The 8238-nt window shown below is 34.5% G+C and overlaps 1 protein-coding gene across 1 annotated transcript; it reads left to right on the top strand.

Annotated features, from left to right (window-relative positions):
• The first annotated feature begins 1253 nt into the window (after nucleotides 1-1253).
• On the top strand, nucleotides 1254-7960 carry LOC132645442 (wax ester synthase/diacylglycerol acyltransferase 11-like). The gene is made up of 7 exons (XM_060362421.1): nucleotides 1254-1663; nucleotides 2511-3113; nucleotides 5207-5273; nucleotides 6676-6764; nucleotides 6992-7201; nucleotides 7337-7474; nucleotides 7589-7960. Exons 1-7 carry the CDS (start codon nucleotides 1433-1435, stop codon nucleotides 7751-7753), a joined length of 1503 nt encoding a protein of 500 aa, XP_060218404.1. The 5' UTR covers nucleotides 1254-1432; the 3' UTR covers nucleotides 7754-7960.
• The last annotated feature ends 278 nt before the right edge of the window (nucleotides 7961-8238 follow it).

Here is an 8238-nt window from a genome sequence, read left to right as displayed (position 1 = left end):
AAAAAATGGGTGTTGATGAGAAAGTGCATCAACAAGTTGGAATGTTGGAGAGAAAGTGCTCCAACGATTGTGAAGGTTGAAGAGAAAGTGCTTCAATAATTGAAGGTTGATGAGAAAGTGCATCAACAAAATTGGAATGTTGGAGAGAAAGTGCTCCAACGATGGTGAAGGTTAAAGAGAAAGTGCTTCGACAATTGAAGGTTGGTGAGAAAGTGCATCAACAAATTGGAATGTTGGCGAGAAAGTGGTCCAACAATTGAAGATTGAAGCGAAAGTGCTTCAACAATTGAAGGTTGGTGAGAAAGTGCATCAACAAGTTGGAATGTTGGAGAAAAAGTGCTCCAACGATTGTGAAGGTTGGTGAGAAAGTGCATCAATAAATTGAAATGTTGGAGAGAAAGTGCTCCAATGATTGAAGGTTGAAGAAAAAGTATTTCAACAATAGAATGTTGGAGAGAAAGTGCTCCAATGGTTGTGAAAATTGGAGAGAAAGTGCTATTGTGACTGTTGAAGAGCAAATGCTTCAACAAATTGGAAGATAGTGAGTGACGGTTGAAGATAAAGTGCTTCAACAATTGATGGGCTGGAAACAAGTGCTTCAACAATTGGAAGACGGTGACAAGTGCATCAAGAATCAAATATACAATTTTGAATTACGGGAGAATATTAGAACTAATAATTAAAAAATTGTAGGACAACATAATTGATTAGGATTTATTTTAATCCATGTCTAGTTAGGATTTATAGTCAAATTAATATAGGAATAGGTTTTGAGTTAAAGTAGGCTTCATACTATTATAAATAGGGTGCTACTAGCTATTTTCACAAGTGAAAACAAGAGAGAATAAGAGATATTGTAGAGATTCATAGAGTCTATTAATAAAATATTTTCCTTCAGCCTTCCGTATCAAATTACTTGTCATCCTTACTAAAATTATACATCTAAATATACTTGTTATTCAACAAACCAAGATACAAGTAAGTAGGTTTTTTCCCATTTTATCCTTTGTATTAATAACAACATTGAAAATGGAGTAAAATAGTCAAAATGATATATTCTTATAGTAATGCTTTCTTAAGGATAAAATAGTCAAAATGCAACCCCTTATTAATGTTTTCTCAAGCAGCGTGTAAATTAAAAACGATAACTGTTTTGAGACCAAGGAAGTAGCAACCAATTTGGCAATATCTAATAAGAAGCAATGTTTCTAAACCATAACTTTCCCAAAACTAAATTATCAAGACAGTTGTGCTTTTAATGAGAGCTTCCTTGTATGGTTGAAATTTGTCTACTCAAAAAAGAAAAAAAAATTGTCTACACCCGATAAATCTTCCTTTCTTCTTTAAATATAATTGGAACCTTTTATCAGCAATCTTGGCCTCGTAGTTGGGTTAATCAGATATCATCATTTAATAAATATTGGTTCTATATATGGAGCGTGGTGGAAAAAAGATGATTCTCAAACCAATCCGAATATCAAAGAACTTTAGTGAAGAAAAAGAAGCAATATTACTGAGTCCACCAACTCGAATGTTTCATGAGCCTAACTACAATGTTTACATTGTAGCTATTATGGGCTGGAAAGTACCAATTGAGGTTGATGCCATCAAAGCTGAAATACAACGCAAGTTGCTTAAACACCCACGCTTTTCCAGTTTGCAGGTAATTAACAAAAGTTTAATTTGCGGAATAGTTGCCTTGCAAATAATCCGATTGTGTTTTTTACACTGTTAATTCATATTGTAAATCTTAAAGTAAACTTGTAGGAAAATTGATACTGGTTTGTGCATTTAACATAAATAAGGTACTATTTCATTTGTTCCATTATTTTATGTGACATTATTTCTATTTAAGATTCAAATGCGTTTTTTGTTCCCAAATTTTCTTATAAACACTTCTTTAATAGTTTAAATTGTTAATTATTGTGACTTACATTACTTTTTTTTAGTTTCTAAATATTAAACAAGAACTTGACGATTCTTTGTTATTTACACCGAAAATAAATTTGGCCCTCGTATAACGATTGTGTCACTTAAAGTAAAACGGAGTAAACTTTAATCATATAAAAAAGTGCTTGAGTCATGTCGGGTGCATGATTGTATCTGATATGGCAGAAGTTACTCTGCGACAATAAAAAATTGTTCCCTTAACAAAATCATTAAGTACTGACGAAGTCAGTAACTAGCGTACAAGTTGCTTTAGACAGCTATCTACTATCATGTAGTTTTGGCACTTAATTCAGTGTCTAGCTTATATGTAATGACAACTTAAAATATATCAATGTTATTTAGTTTATTATATCAGGTCATGGGTTCAGGCCAACAAACATCCTCTTGCAGAAATGTAAAGTAAGGCCCGACCCTTCCCTGAGAGCTCAATGCCCCATCTAATTGTAATTTGCAGTTGTTTTTCTAAATATATAGCCTGCTAGGACCGTAACATCTGTAATTATAAGGTTGGTGTATAAAATTTAATTTGAAGTTTCCAATTTGTGTTGAAACGTCAATAGGTAATGGACGAGAGTGACGGAAGAGGAGAAATGAGATGGGTTCCCACGACAGTGAACATAGATGATCATATCATAGTGCCCCAAATCGCCGATGATAAAATGGATACTGACAAATTGGTTGAGGAGTATATATCAAACCTAAGCACAACAACTATTGACATGTCGAAACCTCTGTGGGATTTTCACGCCCTTAACGTGAAAACCTCACATGCTAAGGCAACTTCAATTTTCCGTTTTCATCATTCTCTTGGGGATGGAGTTTCCCTCATGTCGCTCTTACTCTCTTGTTTTCGGTCAATTTCTGATCCTTCTTGTCTGCCGACACTCCCAGTTCCATCTTCTTCTAAGGGCAAATCAAATTTGTCAACAAGCATTAGAGGAAATATTTCGTTGTTGATATGGCAGTACCTCATAAAGTTGTGGTTGCTCATCACACTTTTGTTCGATACAGTTGTGGATGTTTTGCTGATTACAGCGACAACACTCTTCTTGAAGGACTCTCAATCACCTTTCATGATTGCACATAAGTCCAATCGTCAAAGATTTGTCTATCGGACTGTTAGCTTTGAAGACATTAAATTTGTTAGAAATGCAACAAAAGCGGTAAGTATATACTCCATTCCATCTCATTTTATGAGTTCTAGTTTGACCGGACACAAAATTTAAGGAAGCAAGAAAGACTTTAAATCTTGTGATTTTAAAAGAAAGATGTATGTAATTTATCAAAATGCCCATTGAGTCTTGCGATCTATCTTTTGTTGATGAAATAAAAGGTCACGCCTCCTTAAGGCGTAAATTTCATATATATATAAATATATATATAAGTCACACGATCTCAAATATGTCAGGTAGGATGTCAGATTTAAAAAGTTACTACTCAATATAAAAAATGCCATTCTTTTTTAACTAGATTAAAAAGGGAAATTAGATGTTTAAATTGAAATGAATGGAGTATATATACGTATATTTTAAATCTGAGGCTGAACAGCATATATTAATCCATTTTCACTGATTTAACCTTTTCCTGTGATACTATATATAGTTTCTTTCGTGATGGCTTTTAATGTTCTCTCTATATTGACTGCTTAAACCAGGAAAGCACATCTGAACCACTACGGTTCTAGCACTAAATGCAGTAATGCTAAGTCATATTTTTAGCTTGTCGCGGTGGGCAATTATGATGGAAAATATCGTTTGTCATTTTTTGTACGGAAAAGGGTCAAAAATAACCCTGTACTATCAGAAAATGGCCAAATATACCTCTCGTTATATTTTGGGTCCAAATATACCCTTCCGGTTATACTTTTGGTTCAAATATACCCTTTCTCCATTAAATTTCCCAAAATGGACATCTATTCACATGTGGCATTGACATTTTTGGTGAGATGGACGCCACGTGGCATGCCACCTCACACCCCCAACCCATTTTACTTCTTCCGTTCACCTTCTTCTTCCGCCACCATTGCAAATATGGGTTGGATTGTGCTCTGTTTTTGTCCAGCGAAGTGGTGTTGGCGGAGGTACGGCGAAGTGCCGCCGGTGTAAGGAGAACATGACCCCGTCCTCGATTCCCCTGTTTCCTTGTCCTCAAGAACAAACCACTCATCAACTATCAGACAAGGACGTCACTTTTATCACCGAAAATCACAAATATGCCGGCTTCTTGTCCAATCTAGATACCAAGCCAATTAATAAGTAAGCAATTATTGACATGTACGTTTTTGGAAATTAATGCACATACAGAAACTGTTTATGATTCATTTTTCTGGGAAAGTAAATTTTCATCTTGGATGTGATTTTGTGTGTTACAAAGGTGTTCGTAAATAAGCAATTCTGCGCATGTTTTTTTGGTTGGTTTTAACTTTAATTATTTTTGTGGATTGATGCATACATAGCAAAAAAAAAATTCATTTTGATTTGTTAAGTTGAATGATTTGCAACGGTGGTGGAAGAAGTGAAGGGAGGAGGTAAAATGGGTTGGGAGTGTGAGGTGGCATGCCACGTGGCGTCCACCTCATCAAAAATGTTAATGCCACATGTGAGTATATGCCCACTTTAGAAAACTTAACGGAGAAAGGGTATATTTGAACCGAAAGTATAACTGGAGAGGTATATTTGGACCCAAAGTATAACGAGGGGTATATTTGACCCTTATCTGATAGTACAGGGGTATATTTGACCCTTTTCCGTTTTTAGTAGTAGGTAATAAACTGAGATAATATATGAGTGTACGTAGCTGACACATCCCACCCAATTGATGACTAAGGGGGTCCAAGATTTGACTAAGGGGGTCCAAGATTGATCTTACTGTGACAGCTTAATCCCCATATATTGTTCCTAAACATAGGGCATTTTATGCCTCTCTAGCAGTAAGTAAATCTTTCACGAAAAATAAGAGTTTAACCTAAGATCCTAATTTTTTGCAATGAGTGTCATTAGATAGATGCAATTTCCATTGTAAAAATTTAGAGGACAAAAATGAAATTATGATTTTGGAATATTGTTCTGTAAGTTATGTGCATGACTGCCTTAATCTAGCTAGTAGTAGAATTTCCTGAAGAAACTGGATTTTGAGTGCATTTCTCTATTTCACCAGTTTATTCTAGTTTGAATTGTGAAAGTAACTTCGTTTCCCTATTTTGGCCTTTATTTCCGGGACCTAAGCCCCTTTTTGTATTCTTCTCTTGTAAATTTAGACGGTTAATGACGTTATACTGGGAATAACACAAGCAGCTTTATCTCGTTATATCCACCGAAGATACGGTAAGCTCCTTACTTGGCTCAATTTTAGAATTTTAGAAATATAATTTTATGTACAAAGTTTGATTTTCTGGACTTCATCTTTTACCAAAGCCTGCATGTTCAATTGCACACTCTAGCTTACCCCAATTAGATTTCATGATATCCTCTCTATTTTTCTCTTTTTGTCTAAATTTGCAACCCATATTTACATATTGTAAAGGGTAATATGCAGGGGCGGAGCCAGAACATTTGATAGGGGGTTCAAGAAAAAAGGACTAGATGAAAAAGTATTGTTACAGAGAATCGAACTCACAACCATGGACTCAATAATAGGCACCTCAGCCGTTGGGTTGAGTTCTCCAATATGTTAAAAGGATGCAGCATTAATATTTATACATGAATCAAAAAATTAACCTCATATATATAGTACAATTTTCTGATGAAGGGGGTTCGATTGATACCCCTTGCACTCCTATAATTCCGCCCCTGGTAATATGTATTTCATCCCAGTAAATAAGTAAACAGACATAATAGATAAATCGATGTATAAGGCAGATAAGGCAGCTGCCTTAGGCCTAACATTTTTGGGGGCCCCAATTTTTGGTAATGACTATAGTAGACTTCGAGGTTTATACGTAGTAGGTTACTTATTTATTTAAAAAAATATTAAGTGAGATAATTTTTTGATATTGATTGACGATTTGATGTGACCGTTTGAACTATGAAAGGAAAAACCTTCTGCCTTTAGGCCAATTACTCCCCCCTCGCCCCCCCCCCCCCCCCCCCTCCCCTCTCTAAGTTTAATTATTGGTTAAGCTATAGCTTGTGTATAATGTTTAGTAAAATAGAAGAGCTGAAGAATGCTATCGAATCAAGATACTGGGCATTCTTTTGATTTTTCTTTCACGTCAAGTATTACAACAACTAAATTGAAGCAGCCAAAGGTTATATCATGATATTGAGTTTTCAACTTCTTAAATCTAAGCTTTATAATTTTTCATCTAAAATCTGTTATTTTAAATATTTTTTATTTTATAGATGTATTTTGTCTATAGTTATTTGTTAGAATTTAAATTTTATGAGTTGAAAAAAGTATTATTAGAGGAAACTGAGTAACACTTTACATCTCAAAAAACTAAAATAGTAGACTTCAAAATAAAACGATATTGAATTTTCTTCTAAAAGAAATTTTAGGCCTCAAATTAGTTTTGGCCTTAGGCCACAAATTTTCTTGAGCCGCCCCTATAAATCATGTTAGGGGAGAGTCAAGAGGGTACTTTTGCTATAGAACTAGTCTTTTTATTTTTAGCTACGTAATTAAGGTTGAAAGTGTATCTAATTTGTGATTGCATCTAACAATGTAAGATTAATGCAACCATGCTAGTCAAACTTTTTAATGTGTTTATTCCTAACATGACCGTAGAAGTTGAAGGCAAGAGGAAGTTTTCGCTAGAACGGATGAGATTCAGAGCCTCTGTTACAGTGAATCTGAGACCAGCTTTAGGAGTTCAAGTGAGTACTTCTTCATATACATGTTAAAAATGAAACCTTCTAAGATTGTCTATAGAGTTCACTTGATTGATGTAGAAATATTTTGCTTAAAGACTGATATCTAATGTTGTTATTTCAATGAAAAAATATCAGATTACATGTTCCTAATTAATTAAGTTCACACGACATTAACTTCACATAATCAGATATATAATTATTTTTTATGAATTAAAAAATATATGTGGCAGGCTGTAGCTGAAATGGTTGAGAAGAATGCCACAGTGATACAAGGAAATTGTTTTGGCTTTGCAATGATTCCCTTAACTCTAGCTCAATTAGAGGATCCTCTCGATTATGTTCGCAAAGCTAAGATAGCAATGGATCGAAAGAAGCATTCTCTTGAGACTCGATGCACCTTTTATATTTTACAACTTATCCTCAAGTTCTTTGGCTCTCGGGTACTCCACTTTTATCTTACTCAATTTTTAACAAAGAGGAGATGTTTGATTCTTATATTTTTTTCTATTTCCTTTATTAGTTGTCCTTGTAATCTAGACCTAACTTCTTCTTTTTTTACTCTGGCATGCATAAAGGGTGCGACAAGACTTGCTGAAAGAGTTCTATCCCAAACAACACTAATATTTTCAAACGTAGCCGGTCCGCTTGAAGAAGTATCTTTGTCAGGCCATCCATTGGCATTCCTTGCACCAACATGTTATGGACATCCCACTGTAAGTTTCTTTAATCAAATTGATTATCAATTATGCCGCAGTCACAAATTAGCTAGAGATTAGTTATATGAATCTTCTAAGGTCAAAATCACTAAATTCAAATGCATATTATAGGGGCTAATGATTCATGCGTGTAGTTACGCCAAGAAGTTAACATTTGCTATGGCAGTTGATGAAGAAATAATTCAGAATCCGAACCAACTTGGTGATGATTTTGTCGATTCATTTATCCTTATCAAAGAAGCCGCCCTCTCAAAATTGAGAACCAAGGTTGAGTAGGCCATTACACATTTGAAAGCTCCTCAATAAACTCGAAACCTGGTCTTTATGTGATGATCATTGACGAGTACATTTGTTATATGTACATTTATTGCTCAAAATATTATATTCGGTTACATAATATTGTCGCAACATCGTCATGAAGTAGAATTATTATCCCTGTGTGCCTATGTTATTGTCAACAATATAAGATACTTCCTAATAAGATCCAAGTTGTGTATACAAAGCTACATATGAGTCACACTAATGTACAACAGGTGAATTATTCCGCAAAAAGATTTTCAGGCAACAACCACTTATTACGTAGGAGATGCTTCCTCTCTCTTTGTTAATTCCCATCACTTTTATCTCTGGCCGTGATACAATTCTATTTGAAGTCTTTCAGTGAATGTAACATTCCTTATAATTAATCAAACGCATCGTACACAAGCAAATAATATAGTTTTAAAATAACAATTCTAAAATTTTGGAGCTAATCTACATTA

This window comes from Lycium barbarum, chromosome 6 (genome assembly GCF_019175385.1).
Source record: "Lycium barbarum isolate Lr01 chromosome 6, ASM1917538v2, whole genome shotgun sequence".
Lineage (NCBI taxonomy): Eukaryota > Viridiplantae > Streptophyta > Magnoliopsida > Solanales > Solanaceae > Lycium > Lycium barbarum.
Note: the sequence above shows the minus strand (reverse complement) of the source record. Positions and strands in the feature narration are given on the sequence as shown.

Coding starts and splice junctions, on each gene's coding strand:
- LOC132645442 (XM_060362421.1), top strand. CDS start 1,433: ATGGAGCGTGGTGGAAAAAAGATGATTCTCAAACCAATCCGAATATCA. Junction 7,202..7,336: donor TCAAGTTCTTTGGCTCTCGG/GTACTCCACTTT, acceptor GCATGCATAAAG/GGTGCGACAAGACTTGCTGA. Junction 7,475..7,588: donor CATGTTATGGACATCCCACT/GTAAGTTTCTTT, acceptor TGCATATTATAG/GGGCTAATGATTCATGCGTG.